The 19,380-nt window shown below is 36.2% G+C and overlaps 2 protein-coding genes across 2 annotated transcripts; both read right to left on the bottom strand.

Annotated features, from left to right (window-relative positions):
* Positions 1–4,703: 4,703 nt before the first annotated feature.
* On the bottom strand, positions 4,704–5,566 carry LOC145061763 (uncharacterized). The gene has a single exon (XM_079009318.1). It carries the CDS (start codon positions 5,193–5,195, stop codon positions 4,851–4,853), a length of 345 nt encoding a protein of 114 aa, XP_078865444.1. The 5' UTR covers positions 5,196–5,566; the 3' UTR covers positions 4,704–4,850.
* A 295-nt stretch (positions 5,567–5,861) lies between these two features.
* On the bottom strand, positions 5,862–8,094 carry YLMG2 (YGGT family protein). The gene is made up of 3 exons (XM_079009317.1): positions 7,651–8,094; positions 6,472–6,671; positions 5,862–6,205 (listed from the first exon to the last, which is right to left on the bottom strand). Exons 1-3 carry the CDS (start codon positions 8,020–8,022, stop codon positions 5,932–5,934), a joined length of 846 nt encoding a protein of 281 aa, XP_078865443.1. The 5' UTR covers positions 8,023–8,094; the 3' UTR covers positions 5,862–5,931.
* Positions 8,095–19,380: the final 11,286 nt, after the last annotated feature.

The raw sequence follows: 19,380 nt of genomic DNA, 5'->3' as shown, positions 1-19,380 counted from the left end.
ACGTGTGGAAATAAAATACGTCAAAAATGGAGTTCGTATGAAAGGGGATAGGAATTTTTAAAGAAAATAGAATTTTTCACGTGCAGCCACGCGCACAGACATTAGGCGTGACACGCCTCTTACATAACATAAGAACTCGCCATGTGTCAAGATTTCATTGGAGCCACATCATCATCCGACAACTTATGTTGTACGCCCAGACAAGGTTCGCGGCACGCACCTGCTTTTTTGTGTATAAATAGCAGCATAGGATCAAATCTTCTCTACATCTTTCCTCAATCACTATCTCGAGTTTCTCTCAACCTTAGCCTATCTTCAGTTAGTTGTTAGTCTTCGACGAAGCCCTAAGGTCCCTAGGAGCCCAACAACTAAAGTACTGCCAATATAATTTGCGGACTTTTTTCTAGGAAATCTCTGTAACTTAAACTACGCTCAACTTTATTTTTGTGTGATTTATATTTATATTCCTAGTCATTTTTATGAATTTATAAATAATATTTGTCAGTGATTCCAAGTCATTATACTGATTGATCTACTTAGGGGGTGATGTCTAGGTAAGATTTAGTGAGGTGTTTAAATTGGGATTTCCAAACAATATACTATGTGTACCAAACAGGGGTTGCCTCCGATATGATCTTACATGGTTGCTCCTTACTTGATAGATTTTGATGTAGACATTGGGGTTGCTGAAAAATCTAGACTACTAATTAGTCATAAGAAATAATAAACTAGAGCTTAATGACAAACCTAGGTCACATCAAAGGAAAGGATAAGTGTTGAAGTGAAGCGTTGCCCAACTTTCAAGTCATCCACTTTATCAAGTGAGTGCATAGTTACTTTCCACTTACACATAGATATAAAGTATCTGGATGATTAAATGTTATGTGTGCCTATTATCTGAATTACTTGATATATGTGTTAGATAAATTATATGATTTTTACTTGATTTAATCATATTTGTATTTTCATATATTTATATAAAATATATTAGGTAGTGATGGGTGATGAAAATGATTAGATAATGATAAGAGGACTTGACTATTGATGAACCAGTCGTCCAGCAGAGTATAGATGACGAACACTGACTATTCAGTGGAATGCTGGCAGGATCTCAACTTGTAGGTGTTAATGAACTATATGTTCATTTGATGTACTTTATCCCATCATCCCCAATAGTTACCTTATTGACACTTATTGCTAAAGGAATCCCACAAGCAGTATTGTCTAGCCGTTGCTGATGATGATCCTTAGGATATGTCCCTTGAGATCAGTATTTTAGGATCAGGTATGTGAGAATAAAAAGAATAGGTAATTGGGTAAATTATTTGATCCAAAATATATAATTAAAGAACGTAATTATTATAGGCTGAAAATCATATATGCTCACCATGCTCCCAAGCCTGACCCACTCAATTTCTTTGTATCATAGGTAGCGGTACGAAAGCACATGGATGTTAAATCTGATGAGAGATTTGCGGAGATGTAGGCCATTAGTATAATAAGATATTGTAAGGCTTATTAAGACTTGTTTATGCATGTATTGACGATGATATCCCATAGTTTTTAATATAAATGAAATACATTTATCCTTAAATGCTTTGATAATGATATTATCATGTTTTGGGAACAAATTCTGCATTAAGTTTTATACTCTGAAATAAATAAAGCATAAATAAGAAGTTTTAAATTGGCCATAAAAATTGGGGATGTCACACAAATCTAGGGTTTTGGGCTATAGTTTGAGATTTGGTCCTTGTTTGTTGTAATGTAACATGTAGTGTTGGATATTGGATCTGTGATAAGTGTTTTTATCTTTTAGACTGTGAGTTGAGTTTTCTCACTAAACTTTGTGCTATAATATGCGTCCTTGTGTGTAGGATTTTGTTATGTTGTAGTGATCTGTTAGACTTGTAGATCTGCTATGATTACTTGTGCTTGCTTGTTATTGATTATCTATTGCATATGTCAACATAGTATGGTTGGGTTAAGGTAGTATTTTTTGTACTATAGGCCAATATACCCAAGAGAAATCTAGTCTTGGTGACTGTAGGCTCGGGTCAATCCAGTATTGGTGACTGTGGGCCCAGGGGCAATCCGGTCTTTGTGGTTGTGGGCCCGGAGGCAATCCAGTCATGTGTTGTGATCCTGAAGGGATGGGCAATCCAGTCTTATGACTGTGGGCCCATGGTCAATCCAGTTTGATGACTGCGGGACCGAAGGCAATCTAATTTTGTATTGTAGGCCCGGTGTGCATGCATTGTATATGTATTGTTGTGTGAGGTATTTTGTCGGAACTCACTAAGTTTTCGCTTATAATTGTTGGTTTCAATGTTTTCAGGTACATCAGATGATCGGGGCAAAGCGAATGCGTGATCGTGTATATCCTCATGTTGATTATGTGTTGAGAGATTATTTAGAAGAATGTTCGAATGCAAGTTAGATATTTAACATAAATGGACATTCTTTTACTAGTGGTTGGGTATATTGCTTGGGTAAGTGTTATTTCTAAGGCATTTAAAAAAAACTTGCATCACAAATTCAACAATGGAATGAGCTTTTTGTTTTAGCCGAAAAGGGTAAAGAGGTGGAGTGATTAAGGAATTTAGTTTATGTGATTTTGTTGTGGTCAAATTCAATCGCACCTATTTCTATACATTATGATATTACTGCCACTTGGATAACACTTGTGATGAAGTTTATAATGAAAATTATAAATATTTGGGTGTTATACATAACATGGTTAGGGAGTTAATTAAGAATGGTGTAATTTCGTTGGAGTTTGTAACATTATCACATAATTTGGAAGACCATCTCACAAAAGATTTGGCCCAAGACTCGGTGCATAATTCGTGATAGGTATGGGATTAAAGTCCATACAAATCCTTAATGATAAGACACCTAATTCCCTTCTAACATGATGTGAAAAGTTGAATTCAATAAGGAAAGTTCACACTTTGGGAATGAACACACATAGAGAAACATCTCGATTTAGTGTGTTCGAACCTGTAGTCGAAAAGGTTTAATTTATATTCTTAATATTCCTATGATAAAATGTAATCATGAACATGAATAAAAGAATTACCTATGTGATCGTTAAGTGTATACATGCTTCAAAAAGCTAATTAGGACTTAGCTTTAAACAATCAAGAATGAATTTGAACACTCGCTTTAATAATAATATCATGTTTAGATCTTGTGTGTATTTATCTTCAGGTATTTAATTAGGTTGATAATAAATGCTTTCTTAGAACTTATGTGTATGTTATCTTGAAGTATCCTTAGGACTGTTGGTGATTTTACTGATACCAAGTTGTTTTAGTGTAATGGAATTTGCAAGATGACCAATGGAGTTCAAATTCTAATTTTATACAAGTTGGGAGGGCGAAATGTACACTTTTCTTAGATGACTTTGTTCTCGGTATGACCAAAATGACTAGGGTAAAGGGAGTTGCGCCCCGTTGTGATGTTCTAGGGGAAGCTCCCCCGACCCTAGGGGTTTTGCTAGCAAGTGATCAGTAATGAGTAGGCTACTCTTGCAAGGTTTGGGGCAAAGCCCTGTCCCGGAAAATGTATTTTAATAAGAGGACATGTTATGGAAAATATGAATTCTAAATTTTTTTAACATGGTAGAAGGCAGCTCACGCTGCCTTGAGATCGGTCGTTTTAACCATGTGTTGACAGCATCAATATGTTAGTTTTTGACATATAACTTCTGATAACTTCTAGTAACTTCGTAAAACCCATCATCCTTATCCAAATTTTGGATGTGATATACTCGTTAACTAATGTATTTGGAATCCCTAAGAATTCAAATTCTCTCTAATCATTATTTTGGTCTCTTGATTTTCATTTTGTTCCTAGAATCAAAGTTTTCTTTGTAGGATTATCCCTTATAATTTGAATTTCATGGTAATTAACTAAGAGGCAAGGGGCGAAATATGAAATTCGAAAAGTGATTTATACAATCCTACTTGAAATCCAAGATTAATTTCGTGATTCCAGAAACCACCTTGTTCGCCACATTTACCAACAGTTCAATCTACAAAATGATTAGAGATCATTCCTTATATGATTGATGGTACTCATATTGTTAGCCGAGGCCAAGGAAAATCATTTACAATGGTACCAAAATAATGATGGATAATTTTGTATGATGTGTTCTTCTTTCTCCCCAATTGTAAATGTGGAATTTGGATGTTTGGGGATTGAAAATGGAATCAAGAGATTTAAAATAAGTGATAACCAAGTTAAAGATTCACATACTATGATAAAGTACAGTTCGAAATGGTCAACCTCCCAAAGAACAAAACAAGACTATCGATATACTTTTACTAAAATTCTTCTCATCTTCGTAACACAATTACATTACATAATATTTAAAGAGTAAAGGAAACGCTAAAAAATAAGGAACTAGTGGTGCTAACAGTTAACCATGATCCTAACTAAAGAAAAGATGCTACAGACGTGATTAACGGATAGCGGAAAGTAATTTTTCACAAAACTAGATTATGCTCTTATAGGAAACATTATGTATATCAGCTTAACATCTGACCAACCGATCACATAATCAACACGAAGAAAGTAAATCATAATGTTACCGAATAAGGAACGTGATGCCCAAACTTGAATATCGGATCTCACTTACAAAGTCCATCTAGAAGTAAGAACGCAAGAACATGATCAAACATCATAATATCATAATATGCACCAATCATACATATACCATACTTTTTTTTTGGTTTTGATAGGCATACAAAAAGCTAATTATTATATGTTGCTTGACAAACAAAATCAGTTGAGTTTCACAAGGTACACACTAATATGCTATCAAAAAGAAAAAGATTCTAACCCTAAAAATCCCTACACTTCAAAACAAAAGTAAGAACTAGTAGCAACGCTATGATCCCACCAGAAGAACCTCCAACTCTATATATCCAATAAGGATCAAACCTAGTAAGACTCTGATCCAAATAACACGAAAACCCCACAACCATTATCAAAACAAACAAAACTAGAAAGGCATAAGTGGAAATACTGATTAAAGGTTCATCTTCAAGCTCCAATTCTTCAAGAGTCTGTGATTTCCTGTCAATAAAGAGTGGTGACACTACAGCTAGAACTCCCAAGCTTATAGCCAACAACTTTTTAGTTGCTGATCGCCTTTCATGTCTCCTACGTGTGCCTTCATGCTCCATTTAGGGTTTTAATGAATTTTTTGGTTATTTTAATGAAGTAATTGATCGATCAATCAACCCCCTTTGTTATTTTCTCTTTTATGTATAGGAACCTGATTCCATAAAAAAGATGACAAACAATATCATCATGGAGGATATGGATTCTCTATTCCACTAGGGAAGATTGTGTAAGGTTGGAGTTTTAGGGATCTTTATAGGAAAAAAAAAAGTTGATTATATTCTTAAATACTAAATAATGTCACTAAACACTAACCAGCCTAAATTTTGTAACGTTTACGAGAATTCCTGTTCAATGGCGTGGAATCTTTTTTTTTTTTTTAAATAGTTACATAAAATATTAACCAAGTTTCACTTTTATCCAATTGTTGTAAAAATGTTGAGAAAGACTGTAATCAAATTTCAGAATTGTTCGATTGTTATAAAATTTTGTTATGGTATTGTTTGCACTAAACTTAAAAAATTTTGAACAATTTAACTAAATTATTTCAATAAACCTATGTCACGTGTCCATGAAAAGAGTACAAAACTTTCACAAGAATAAGACGAACTTGAAAGCTAAGCGTTAAAACATAATAAAAGGAAGAAAAAAAAATGTATATTTAGATTACTATTTACTACATTACCCCTAACCTTGAAGCTTGTTCTTGAAGATCTAAAAAATACGAGTGGATATGAACGATGATTAAAAATTAAAAAACCATATGAGTAAACTTCACAACAACATATAAATATAATGTTACAAATTACACTCTGAGCCCTTTGACTTATCTGCATTAAACCTTTTCAACCACTTCTTTTGTGAAGTTGTAAGATGAGATATTGAAGTAAGAAAAGATGGATGTTTTTCAGATGATGAGCCTCTTTGAGATGGAAGTTCAGCAGGAAGTGCAGAAGCTGTGCTTGTTAAGGCGTTTAGTACAAGAAATGCAAGAATAGGAGAAAGATCCAAAGTCCCTCCAAGTGGTGGAATAACCCCACGAAAAATGTTTAAATATGGGTCGCATAAAGTGCTGTAAAAATAAAAATATAAAACCAACATTAACAATTTTTAAATTTCTAGTGCAATAATGTAGTAATGTTACTATAACTAGGTGGATTTTTATTTTTTCAAAGTATAATAATATTGTGAGAAAAAATTGGAAGTACAATGCTACAATTGGGTAGATTTTTTCGAAGTGTAACGCTTTAATAAAAAAACAAAAGTAGAATGTTGTAATAGAGAGAAATGAAAGTATGTTGCTATTTCTTGTATTTAGTATTTTTTTTATAATAATACCTTAGGGGGTTCACAATGACTTGAGGAGTGTTTGGAAACCAGGTAAGAACTAGCCGAGCGACCAACAATGAGTTGTAAATATTTAAAAAATTTAAAATACCATTTGATACCACAAGCCCTGCCAATGAATCTCCAGGAAGAATCGCTGCAAAATTGTGATTCGACAAATTGTTTGATTTCATGTCGCTTCTAAAATTAATCTGAAAGTATAATACACACAAAAGATGAAGGACATGTGATTCGTTGTATTTAGCCATAAATTTTGTTGAGAAAATGATGACACATTTGAGAAATAGAAGGAAAAGATAAATGAGTGTGAACAAGTAAAGGATTAAGAGTTGATAGATAGTCTCCTTTCTTTGATTTTATCTGTTAAGTCGTTCTTTCTGCAAAGTCTTCTGACTAAATCTACATCTGACTGAAACCATATTGTCATACTTACTCAGTCGGCAATAGTTTTTAGCCGATTGTGTAAGAGCTACTGACCGAGTAAGAGGTAACCGCGGACTCAGTCGGCAGTCTTACCGTTTGTTTCGCTAAAATTTCACCTTAACCTCTAACTCAGTCAGCAATATTTTTTAGCTGAGTGGGTAAGAGCTACTGACCGAGTAAGAGGTGAAATTTTAGCGAAACAAACGGTAAGACTGCTGACTGAGTCAGGGGGTTACCTCTTAGTGACCGGTAAGAGGCAACACAAACAGCCCCTAAGTCAAAAATAAACACTCATATATATATTTATCAGATTAAGTCATGTATCCCTTTTTAAGTTCATTAAGTCAAAAAGTAACATCTTAATGTATATAAACAAGCCATCTTTCATTAAATTAACAGAGAATTCATGATGATTCTTCAGGATAAAAACTAGCAAGGAAGAAATTAACATCGCCAAACATTTGTCTCTAATTTTCTACGATTGGAAACATGTAATTCCTCTCTACCAAGGTAAACTATGCCCTTTTGGTGAAATGTAAATGCTTCAAACATTGATTATAAAAAAAGAACAGAGTATAATCAAATTAACCACGACTATAAGTATTAACTCGACTGAATTAAGAATAGGTCTATTAGTTGCGAAGCAAAAACACTATTTAGCAAATTGTAGAACAGCGGCATTGGTTACGAAGAAACGAATTACAAGCATCAGTTATGGAAGCCTAAAGGGTAAAAATATTAAAATACCTGGCAGAATTTGTGGTATTGAGAGGCGGCAGAATGCAATTTGGTGAAAAGGGGATTGTTGGAAGCAAAATGATGAAAATCACGGAGACATTTATCAATGGAGTTATGGAAATTACGAACGAAACTATCGGGTGATGCAGTGACTATTTTTTGGAGATTAAGAATGGGGTTTGTGTTGGGATGAAGTTGGGTGGTGATGAGAGATGGGGATTTGAAGAACAGGAGTGAAGAGGGGCTGAGAATGGAGAGAGGGAGATCTAATTTCGTCAATTTCCCGTTAGATTTACTAGTGTCGGTAGATTTGGTGGTGGATTTATCGTCATGACATGGATTTTTGGTTCTTGAAGAAGATAAAGATGATGATGAATGCATTGTTTTGAGAATGGAAGGGGTTGAGAGGAGGAAGACGAGATAGGATTTGGTAACGGGTGGATTCACGCTTTCTTGTGAATACAGCAGTTTAGTATTTTTCTGAATTGTTTAATTTTAGACAAAACTTCAAAAATGGTCCCTGTGGTTTTCAAAAATATCAAGTTTAGTCCCTAAGTTCAAAAAAAACAAAAATGTTTGAATGCTCATATGGGCTTACTCTTCCAGATCCTTCGATTCCTTCCTCCAGTCACCGCCGACCACCACCAGATTCACCCGTTAATATAGCCGCCCGTTTTTCGCATACCACTCCACAAGTTCAGTCAAGTTCTTCGTGTTTTCCAGTTGATCCATTGTGAATGATGCATAACCATAAAATGATGGGAGAATACGGGATTTTCAGTTCCAAAGACGATAAACGATAATAGTGCTTGGTTGTGATGGTTGTTGATCAAGATGGGTAAAGAAGGTGGAGAAGACGATGAACAGTAGCTGTATTTTTGACAATTCTGATAAATGAAACAAGGGTCGTCTTCTTCATCAGATAGGTAAGAGAACAGACGATAGTTCGATGGCAGGGAATTGGTGGTTCGGTGGTGGCAATCGATCACAAAGAGCAAACACAAATGGTTGATTATCGGGGGAAAAGGATCTTTGATTCTTAGTCTTCTCCTTCATCTGATCAGGAAGGAAAGAAACGAGCAAGGCGGACGATTGGAGTCTCCGACACTGGCTGGCAATCGTGAGGAGGGGTGGCGTCGATCTCCGACGAGCCCTCTTTCACTGTTACTTTTCCTGATCCGGCATCAAAACGCACATGGGAGGGAGGCAGTTGCAATCACCAATCAAAGGGAGTGTCACAGGTGCTCAATCGAACTGATGAAGGAGGAATAAGATCTGAAGCAGCAAGAGCTGCTTAAGCATTGACCTACGAAGGAGAAGGAAGGAAGGAAGATCCAAGGGAAACGGGTAAGTTGCGCCTGCAACTCCGGTGAGGAAATGTGCGAAGGGGGGGAGATGCGATGAACGACCGGAGGAGGTGGCGAGGCTGCTCCCCGACGAGCCTCATCGTGGTTTCTTCCTTGTCACCGATAGCAATGATTCGGAAGGGAATCGGAGCAGCTGCAGCAACAACGATTGAGGTGGGGTGTTTGGGGTTGAGCTCCAACGAAGCTAAGGAGGTAAAGTGGTGGGGATGAATTCTTTTTCCGGTGAGCCTTCCTCGGTCCTTTTGCCTCGTCTCCGATAATAACTCTCAACAGAAAAGTAACAGCAGCAGGGGCGTTCGGATGGAGCTTCTTAGACACGAGTGTGTTGCAGTCAATTGAAGAAGAAAATGGAAGATGGAGAGAGAGAGAGAGAGAGAGAGAGAAAGGAGAGAGAGAGAGAGAGAGAGAGAGGCCCTTTAATATTAAATAATTATATTTATTTTTCTTTTTTAAAAAAATTAAGGCAAAACTTCATAAATGGTCCCTAAGGTTGTGAAATGACTGAAATACCCTTCACTTAACGGTCAAAAGTTAACGGAGTTAGCGAAAAGGGCCATTTGTTAAAAGTTTTGAGACCACATGGACCATCTGTGAGGTTTTTTGAACTTAGGGACTAAACTTGATATTTTTGAAAACCATAGGGACCATTTTTCAAGTTTTGTCTTAATTTTATTATACGCCTTATAACCGTGAAACCACATCTATAAAATTATTTAAATATTTATAATATAAATTTATAATTATTAATCAATTATTTTAAAGAAGTCATTTTAAATAAATTATTAATTAAGATATACATCAAAATTTTAAAGTTACTATAACTTTAAATTTAACATATAATAAGAAAATATAAATTTGAACTTTGAAATGTATTGCCTAATATCAAGGTTGTAAAAATCGTTTGGCGATCGACTGGCGATAAGCGATTAATCGGACTAGGCGGGGATTAATCGGGAACCGTTAATTAGTAATAAAATCATTTAAAAATTTAATATTCCCTAAGAAACTAAGTATTTGAAAATTTAAAATTTTGAAATTTTGAAATTTTGAAATTTTTAGTTAAAAGTTTTAAAATTTGAAAGCTTAAAATTTTGAAAATTTAAAATTTTGGTGTAATATTTGAAAAATAAAATTTTTTGATTTTTTTTTAAAATTTCCGCCTATGAACGCCGACACCGCCAAGGGCCGCCAAGGACCGTCAAGACTGACTTTGACCGATTTTGACCAATTTTCGCCAAGCACCCTAATCATAATCGGTTTAAGGCCGCCAAGCGATTAATCGCCGATTAATCGGCCGCCAAGACCGATTTTTGCAACACTGTCTAATATATATACATGACACATGACACATGACATAATATTAAAAAGGAGTTGTATTAGAGTGACACTTGGCAAAAGGATATTAAAACTATTCATTTATTAGAGACAAAACTTCAAAAATGGTCCCTGTGGTTTTTAGAAATATCAAGTTTAGTCCCTAACTTCAAAAAACCTCACAGATGGTCCCTATGTTTTCAAATTTTTTAACATTTGGTCCTTCCGGCTCACTCCGTTAGCATTTCACCGTTAACTCATTTTTTAATTTTATATTGCAGTGGTAACTTCGTCATTTCAGTTGTAACCTTCCCTCTCCCAAGAAGATAACCAGTTACATTTGTATTCATCGGGTTCATTCCCATCGTAGAAGCAAGAACATAAATTGGGATTTAGGGTTTTAAGCTGCAGGAATTGCAATGGTGCTATCAATATGGTGTTTTCGAGAAAAATTTGTAACCGTGGAGGACTTAGGAAAAAGATACGCTACAATACTACAACAAAAGTTGTTTTTTCTTGGTCGATTGTGTTTACGTAGAGAAATCATTGATTTTACTCTTTCTTTTTTTGTGTTTGCAGAAGGATATGACAATTATTTCACGTTGAAGATACACTACAGTGGTGTCTTCACCAAAGCACCTGGAAGGAAATATGTTGATGGTGTTGTAGCATATGCAGATGATGTTGACACTGATTTATTTTCAGTTCATGAGCTTGACGACATGGTCCGAGAACTAGGGTACAAAACTGAGCTAACCCTTTACTACCATTTATGTATCCCTGAATACCCTTTGGACTATGGCTTAATGGCTTTAGGTAATGACCAAGATGTACTTAAAATGGTATCATATGTCCCTAAACACAGACTTATTAGGGTGTATATTGAAACTGGCCAGACAAGGGTAGCTAGTTATTACAAGTCTCCTTCTAAAGTTGTTATTAAAGAGTTGGAGCTTGATAGCGTGTCACCTAAAATGAATAGAAAGAAACCTTGTAGGAGCGAAGCAGGATCATGTAGTAGAAAGCTTGATCTAAACAAGTCTATGAACCCTGATTATGAGCAGTCACAAGTATTAGATGTTGATTAAGGGCATGATTACTTAAAGAGTATTATGCCATTTATAAGGTCACAAGCTAGCAAAAAAGTCATGTCATTCAAGAGGAAGTGGTGAATCATGAAATTGAAACTCATGAAGAAGTGATCACTAGTGCGGTTGAAACTTAAGAACCATTGGGAACTTACCATGTACAAGAACCAAGCTGCCAAGCTGATGATGGACCTAATATTGCAACAGTTGATGACTATGAACCATTTAAAGAGGATTACTCATTTTATGCTGATTATGATCTTGAGTTTAATGTTCAAACTTCATGTGAACAACAACCAGAAGTGGATTATCTAGAGGGTATGGTGAGTGATGATAGTGGAGAGGCTTTCTATTCTGAGAGTGGCCATGGTTCTGAGGATAGTGGAGATGATTCTGATGACAGTGAATACAATGTGGATGAGTCTAACATACAATTTGATGTAGATGCAGACATGAGTGAATTCCATAATGTTGTTGATGTAGATGAACATGGAATCTTGAACAATCATTCAAAAGTTGAAAGGAATGACATGGGTGATGATGAGTTGGAATTTATTGCCACTGATGATTATCAATTTGCGGGATTTCATGAGGATCATAGGAAGAGACTGCTAAAAGAGTTGAGTGAGTCAAGTACATGCTCACATGGAGAGGTTCATGTAAAACCATTTCAGATTGGCCAGGTCTTCAAAACCAAGCGTGATGTTAAAAACTACATGAACTCACACGTTGTAGCAACAAGGAGGTCTTTATACCTAGCAAAAAATGACAAAATCCGGATTAAGGTGAAATGTAAAGGTGTTGTAATTAAGTCATCTAAAGTAGTTGATGGTGGTGGGCCCTCAACTAGAAGTAGGGAAAAGATGTAATTGCCAGTAAAGGTACATGTCCATGGACAGTCCAAATATCGAGGGCTAATGAAGATCGGGATTGGTTGGTGAAAACAGTACATGATGAGCATAAAAGTTTGCAAACAAGGGCGGTTAAAGCTTGCACTTCCAGATACGTAGCAAACTTAATTGTTCAACAAATTCAGAGTAACCCTAAAATTCCAGTGAAAGCTTTACACGAAGAGTTGTGCAAGAAACTAGAGGTAGGAATGTCATTGCAAAACGTTGTTAGGGCAAAGTCAATGGTTGAATGTATCATTAGTGGAGACTACCAAGTACAGTATGGATTTTTGAGGGATTATGTGTTGGAGCTACTCAACACTGATCCTGGTATAATAGTTCGGATTGATGTGTATCCAGAAACTATGAAGTTAGGAGTGTCTGGGTGCATTTGTAACACTTGGTTTCGCATTGTTTCATTATTCGAGGTCGTTGCCCAATTATCAATTGTCATGAGGCTTAGGTCTTTAGGGAAGAAAGGATTTGGCCATTTTTTGATGTGGGTGTTATGGTTTTAGTGATCCAAGAGTTCAATTGTGTTTCAGATCCCAATGGTATAATCATAATTTGGGTAGTTCGGGTCTTCATGAATTTTGGGTTATTATTCTGGAGGTTTTAAGGCGGGGTGGGTTGTTAGAAGTGTAGGGCTTCTCGTCACATTTTCGTGGATATAAAGCTCGTCGGAAACAAACTTAGAACGAAGAAGTTAGAGCCAAGTGAAGTTAGGGTTTTAGAGGTTCAATAAGTATGCGGGGTGTACTCATTGTGAACATGGGGCGTAGAGGGTTAAGTGGTCGCGGATGGTCTTAGAGTACGTTGGGTGTACGAAGGGGTACGCGGGGTGTACTCCCTTCAGAGCAAAACCCTAATTTTGGGGTTCCTACCCTATATAAACATCATTATGGCCTTCCTTTGGGTCTTTTAATTCAGCCTTCATTTCCTTTCATCTACCTTGAAACCCTAGAGTACCTTAAGTGAGTCTTGGAGCTTGGAAGAGTGTCCGTGGTGGATTGTACAAGAGAAAGAGAAAGTTAAAGACTCACTATCTTGAAAGGAGCTTAGAGATCCAAAAGTTACATCATTATTTTGTGATCTTGAAGGTATAAAGTCACTATCTTGCTCACTCTTCGGTTAGATCTTCTTTTGGGTTTGTTCTTAGTCATTTTAGCCTCTTTAGGTGGTTCTTGTGAGCTATAGTGGTTTCAGAGGATTGATCTTAAGGATCTTGACGTTTTAGATGTCCTAAAGGCATAAAAATGTGATCTTTATGGTTTATTTGGACCCATGCATGTGTCAAGAGCTTTCATTAATCTCTTTTGAGCTCTAGAGTCCCATTAAGCCATGTATGCAAGTAAAGTAGTCAACTTTACGTAATAAGTTATCTATAGGAATCAGATCTGAGAGTTTGGAGCAAGGACTTAAGTGATTAAGTGCTTAATGGAGGATATTAGGGTTCAAGGGAGTACCTTGGGTGTACCCATCTAGTAAGTTGCGCGTATTGGCCCCAAAGGGTGTACGTTGGGCGTCCCAGTTGAGTACGCGGGTTGTACTCGGCATGCTTGACCTTTCTTGTTTTGTTGACCTATGTGGGCATTTGACCTTTGAACAGAAGTGGACTAGGGTATACCATTAGATCTTGTGGGAGTTTATGGATATTGGGCCTTCTCGAGATAGGTCCATGATGGATTTGGGCCTAATTTCGACATTGGGCCTTGTAGTGTCATTTCGTATTTAGGTTATCGTTTGGGCTTGAATTGCTTGGGGTTTGTTGGACCAGCTGTGAATATGTGTTTTGGATTGGGAATAAGTTATTGGGATTTATGGTAAGTCCCATGAAAGCGTTGGGCCCAATTTGGAAAATTAGGCCATAAGTGGGATTTGGATGACTTTTGGTTTGTAGGCCTTTTTATGGGGAGTTTGGGCCTTAGTCTTGGACTAAACTAGGTGAAGGGTAAAATGATCTTTTACCCCATTTACGAATTATTGGATTTGGTTTGGAACCCAATTGTTAATGGGGTGTTATTAGTTTGACAGCATGGGGATTCTAGCAGATCTGTTGTCAGAGATATTTTCATGGGATCAGCTGTTGAGGTGAGTTTCCTCACTGGGTTTAGCGGGTCTAAGGCACCAAGTCGACCCTCGTTTGGTTATGTTATTATATTTTTTGTCTGTGTGATACTTGTATGCGCTTGCATTTGTATGTTTATTGGGTGGGGCACATTATTCGAGTGTTGGTGGGGCATGTATCTCATTATTATTCGAGTGTGGGCGGGGACTGTATCTCATTGGGTGGGGCCAATTATTCGAGTGTGGTCAGGGCCCGTATCTCATTATTATTCGAGTGTGGGTAGGGCTCGTATCTCACTGGACGGGGCCCGTTATGCGAGTGTAGGAGGGGCCCGTATCTCGTTTGGGCGGGACCCGATACATGATATGTATGGTATGTGGTATTTTGGGGAACTCACAAAGCTTTGTTCTTACAGTTTGTGGTTTGTGGTTTCAGGTACTTCCGGTTCTAAAGGGAAGGGTCCGGTTTGATCGCAACGCATACACCCGTGTTTTTCTGCAATTCGTGATTTTGGGATTTTACTCTGATAGTCAGGGGCGGAGCTAGGATTTTAGGATAAGGAGGGCTTGTGTCGTAACAAAATATTAAAATATTTTTGTTTCTGAATAACATAATCTAATCTGTAAAATTTATAAAATAGCTGTTTACAAACACCAATTCTCATCATTATTCTACTAGTATTAAAAAAACTAATTAGAACATAAATATATATCGTACTATGATCAATTTTTGAGAAAATAGAACTAAATAAATTTTCTAAGAGTATAAGTAGTATTTTACTCATTTTATGTTGAGACCGTCTTTATTTTAAAGAAGAGAAATCATCTATAACTTTATATGTGGATAATAAAAAGCTACTAATTATATACCGGTTAATAGTCAATTGACATAAAAATTTAAGAACAAAATGTACCTATTAATCTACGATTAAAAGAATATTAACATGAATTAAAATAAATGGGTATATCGAATAGGCGATTAAGTTAAATGGGTATGTACGCTGTAGCATTTTTTCCAGTAAGATTATGGGCCTCATTTTTAGTGATAATCGACAAAGTCTTATTATTTTTTAATATAATAATAGAACTTGAAAAAAAATTGGGAGGGGCTTAGTAATATTGATAGTTGATGTGGGCTTCAACTTATTCATGGATTTATTAACTATATATATTATAACAGAACTTTGAAAGGGATTAAGGGGGCAAAGCATCCGGCAGCCCCCTATTGGCTCTGCCCCTGCTGATAGTTGTTTTTGTTGGATTAGGTGTCTAAGACCATAACTATAATTGGTATGTACTTGAATTGATAGCAGCATAGTCCTTTTGGGTTGCCCTCAAATTTAGCAACAAGACAAGGAAATTATGAAAGGAGAGATATTAATTTATTATAATATTAATAAATTAATATAAATGAATTTATTAATATGTTAAAAGATTAATATATTAATTAGAGATCATTATGTTTAATTAATAGTTAGCCAGAAATTAATCAGAATTAATTTTGGGGTTAAAAGTATTAATTATAAGGTGCACGGACTGGTTTGCAATTATCTAATAGTTGAGTGGAAGGCTCTAGAACCCCCTTGGAAAGAGGTGGACGAAAAACCTAGGGGAAACCCTAGAGAATTCATCCAAGGGGTCCAAGATAAGGCCCTTGGGTTTGCTTAGGCCCTAAGCAAAGGATAACTAGGGTTTCCCTTAAACCCTAGATCCCTCAGCTATATAAGGAGCCTCCTGGTTCATGTTTTGGTCACTCTTTCTTTTGAAGAAACCCTAAGGCCAAGATTTTGCATACTCCCTCTCCCTCTCCCCTCTACTTTCCTTCTTGCTAGTTTGGGTGTGATTCCATTCGAGGCATTACACTTGTGGAGCTAAGCTTCCAAGAAGATCAAGATCAAGATCAAGGGAATTGTCAATTATTTGCTATAACAATTGAAAGTTATGTGACTCCTCACCCTAGTTTATGAATTTCGAAAATAGTCACCTCCTCTAGGGTTCTTGTTTTGCAATTCAAAGTTGTATGTTTAATAGTTAAAACATAGATCCAAAGTAGGTTGCATGTGAACTTAGGAATTGTTTTCTGGTTTATTTGTTTTACCTAAAACCTATCAGTGGTATCAAAGCCATTATTTGTTTTAAATTGAATTGCTACAATTGTTGAATTGCAAATTAGGGTTTTTAGTTATTAAACCCTAAAGGCCATTTTTTCGATTTTAGGGTTGTGCATCAAAGGGTTTTCAAAAACCCTAGCCTCCAAAGAACCCTAAACGAAATTAGGGTTAGGGTTTTGAAAACCCTAGCCTCCTCCCTTGAAAATTTCGAAATATGCTAGACATTTTAGGGTTTCTTATTTTGGATAATTGTTACTTGATTAGATTAATTGGATAATTATCCTTACCCTAAATTTCGAAATTTAGAGGGATAAGGATTAGGATTAAATTAATTGTTTAATTTAATTGGATAATCCTTACAAGATTTAATAAATTAATTAAAAGTTAATTAATAGATAAACATTAAATCTAAATAATTGGTTTATTTAAATTTAAAATTTAATAGTTTAAACTTCTAAATTTATATAAACCCTTGGAGTTTTTAAAATGTTTTAAAACACACCTTATATATATATATATATATATATATATATTATAATTAAAAGTCTAATATTATATATGTATAAGAATATGGTCAGTCAAATCGCTAGTATGCCTCATTCACAAAGTTAATCTATAAGGGGGTATAAGGAAACTGCCTATAAAATGCTAGTTGAACGGGTGTCCACTCTCACCCACCGCTTCCTTGATTAGTGGAGGGTCGTTAGCAGAACGGATTTGATAAGACAACTACTTCTCATTAAAAGTATAATGCTATTAAAGAAAGTACTAGAACATTATTTTTGAAATCCCAACTCTAGTTACTTTAGGAAAAATGTGAAAAGTATGCTAATCCATGAAATTGCACATTATGCTTTATTAGTCGTTAGTGGAGCGTGTGTGGTTAACCGGCACACTAAAAGGCACTAATAAAGAGTAGTAATGGGTATCTTATAATTATCATTTTGATGGAGCGTGTGTGGTTTACCGGCACATCAATAGTTAATGATAAAGACAATAAGGTTACCAAGCACATTTGCATGGTTATTCACATCTAGTTTGTGATCCTCGGTGTCCCAGTCACAAATAGTAGAGCATAATCCGAGATTAAAAACATGCCATTAAATAGTTTTAATGTATCACAAAAGAATTAGGAATTTCATTTTGTCTAATGGTGGAATTGGTGAATCGTCATTCACCTACCTTTATGAGATTTGAACTTGGATCTCGGCATCCCATTTCTAAGTTGTAAATCGTCATAGTTAGGTCCTAACCTTGATATGATATCTTTGGGTTATTATATTGAGGTGTCTTGAAATCTAACCAAAACTATCTTTCTTTTCAGATGTCTACTCCTGGAAACACTTTTGCTTCATCATCCTCCGGCCACAACTTCTCTTTGCTCAACATTTGCGCTAAAGTCGTTATGGATGGCTCGAACTATAACGATTAGATGTGTAACATCAAGATGGCACTCAGATTCGAGGAAAAAGAGTATGTCCTTGAAAAAGAGCTCAAAGAACTTGATGAGTCCAAAGCCACTCCCGAAGAGTATGCTGCATACAAGAAGCACTATGATGATGCTACCAAAGTGGCATGCATCATGGTCGCAACCATGTCCCCAGAACTACAAAGGTACTATGAATACTACTGGCCTTTTGAGATGAACAAGGACCTTATGGAAAAGTACCATAAGCGAGCTCGTCAAGAAAAGTTTGAAGTAGTCAAGTCACTCATGGCTTGTAAGATGAAAGAGGGGGAATCGGTTGTGTCTCATGTGCAAAGAATGCAACGCTACATAGAGCGTTTGGTCAAGCTCAACATTCATTTTGATGAGGAATTGGCCATTGACATGGTATTGAACTCGTCGCCTGATGATTATGGTCACTTTATCTTAACTTACCATTTGAACAACACTGAGCAGACATTGGCCCAATTGCACAACTTGTTGCAGACTGCTGAAGCAGGGATGAAGGGTAGAAGTATAGCCTCCACTCCTACAAGTGCTCCCGTTCTAGCTATTGGACAGGGAAAGGGGAAAAGAGGAAAGGTCTTCCAAAGCAAAACTGGAAGACAAAATTCCAAGTCGGGTCATCTAGCGGAGGCCCAAAAGCTAAGCCCAATGCTTCCATTCCCCATGTCTCTGATCCAAAGGAAGCTATTTGCTTTTATTGCAATAAAAAGGGGCATTGGAAGAGAACCTGCCCACAATATATGCAGGATATCAAAGATGGCAAAGTGAAGTCGTATTCAGCAGGTATTTACACTATTTCATCTAATAACTCATTATCTTCTCGTTCATGGGTCCTTGATACAAGATGTGGTTTTCATATCTATTTTGATTTGCAGGGGCTAAGGGAAAGTGAGGGGATAGAGCGAGGCGGGATAAACTTGATCATGGGAAACAAGAAGTCTTCACCAGTAACCAAGATCGGAGTTTATCAACTTTTGCTTAATAATGATGTTAGATTAGATTTGTTGAATTGTTGTTATTCGTCTGAGATGACGAGAAACATTATTTCATTTCATGCATTGTTCAGACAAGGTTTTAAATACTCTTTTAATGATTTGAATGGATCAATTTCTGTTTATAAGAATGGTGTTTTTGTGTTTGAAGCTTTACCTTGTGATGGCGTGTATGAAACAGTGACTTGTGTTGATAGCTTAGGAAATAGTGTGTTTAATATTGACTTGTCTAATAGTGTAGACAAGGCATGCTTGTGGCATTGTCGTCTTGGACACATTAACAAGAAACGCATAGTCCAACTCCAAAAGGATGGAGTGTTGGAATCATTTGACCAAAAATCAGATGATAGGTGTGAATCTTGTCTTTTGGGAAAGATGACAAAATCACCATTCACAGGGTCTTGTGAAAGAGGTGAAGGTTTGTTGGACCTCATACATACAGACGTATGTGGACCCT

This window comes from Lactuca serriola, chromosome 7 (genome assembly GCF_051521515.1).
Source record: "Lactuca serriola cultivar US96UC23 chromosome 7, Lser_US96UC23_V15, whole genome shotgun sequence".
NCBI lineage: Eukaryota > Viridiplantae > Streptophyta > Magnoliopsida > Asterales > Asteraceae > Lactuca > Lactuca serriola.
This window is presented reverse-complemented; position numbering and strand designations above follow the sequence as displayed.

Excerpts from the sequence above, each read along its gene's own strand:
- LOC145061763 (XM_079009318.1), bottom strand. The coding sequence starts at position 5,195 with ATGGAGCATGAAGGCACACGTAGGAGACATGAAAGGCGATCAGCAACT.
- YLMG2 (XM_079009317.1), bottom strand. The coding sequence starts at position 8,022 with ATGCATTCATCATCATCTTTATCTTCTTCAAGAACCAAAAATCCATGT. Across the intron at positions 6,672-7,650 it reads AATACCACAAATTCTGCCAG|ATTAATTTTAGAAGCGACAT; the intron begins GTATTTTAATAT and ends TTATACTTTCAG. Across the intron at positions 6,206-6,471 it reads GTCATTGTGAACCCCCTAAG|CACTTTATGCGACCCATATT; the intron begins GTATTATTATAA and ends TTATTTTTACAG.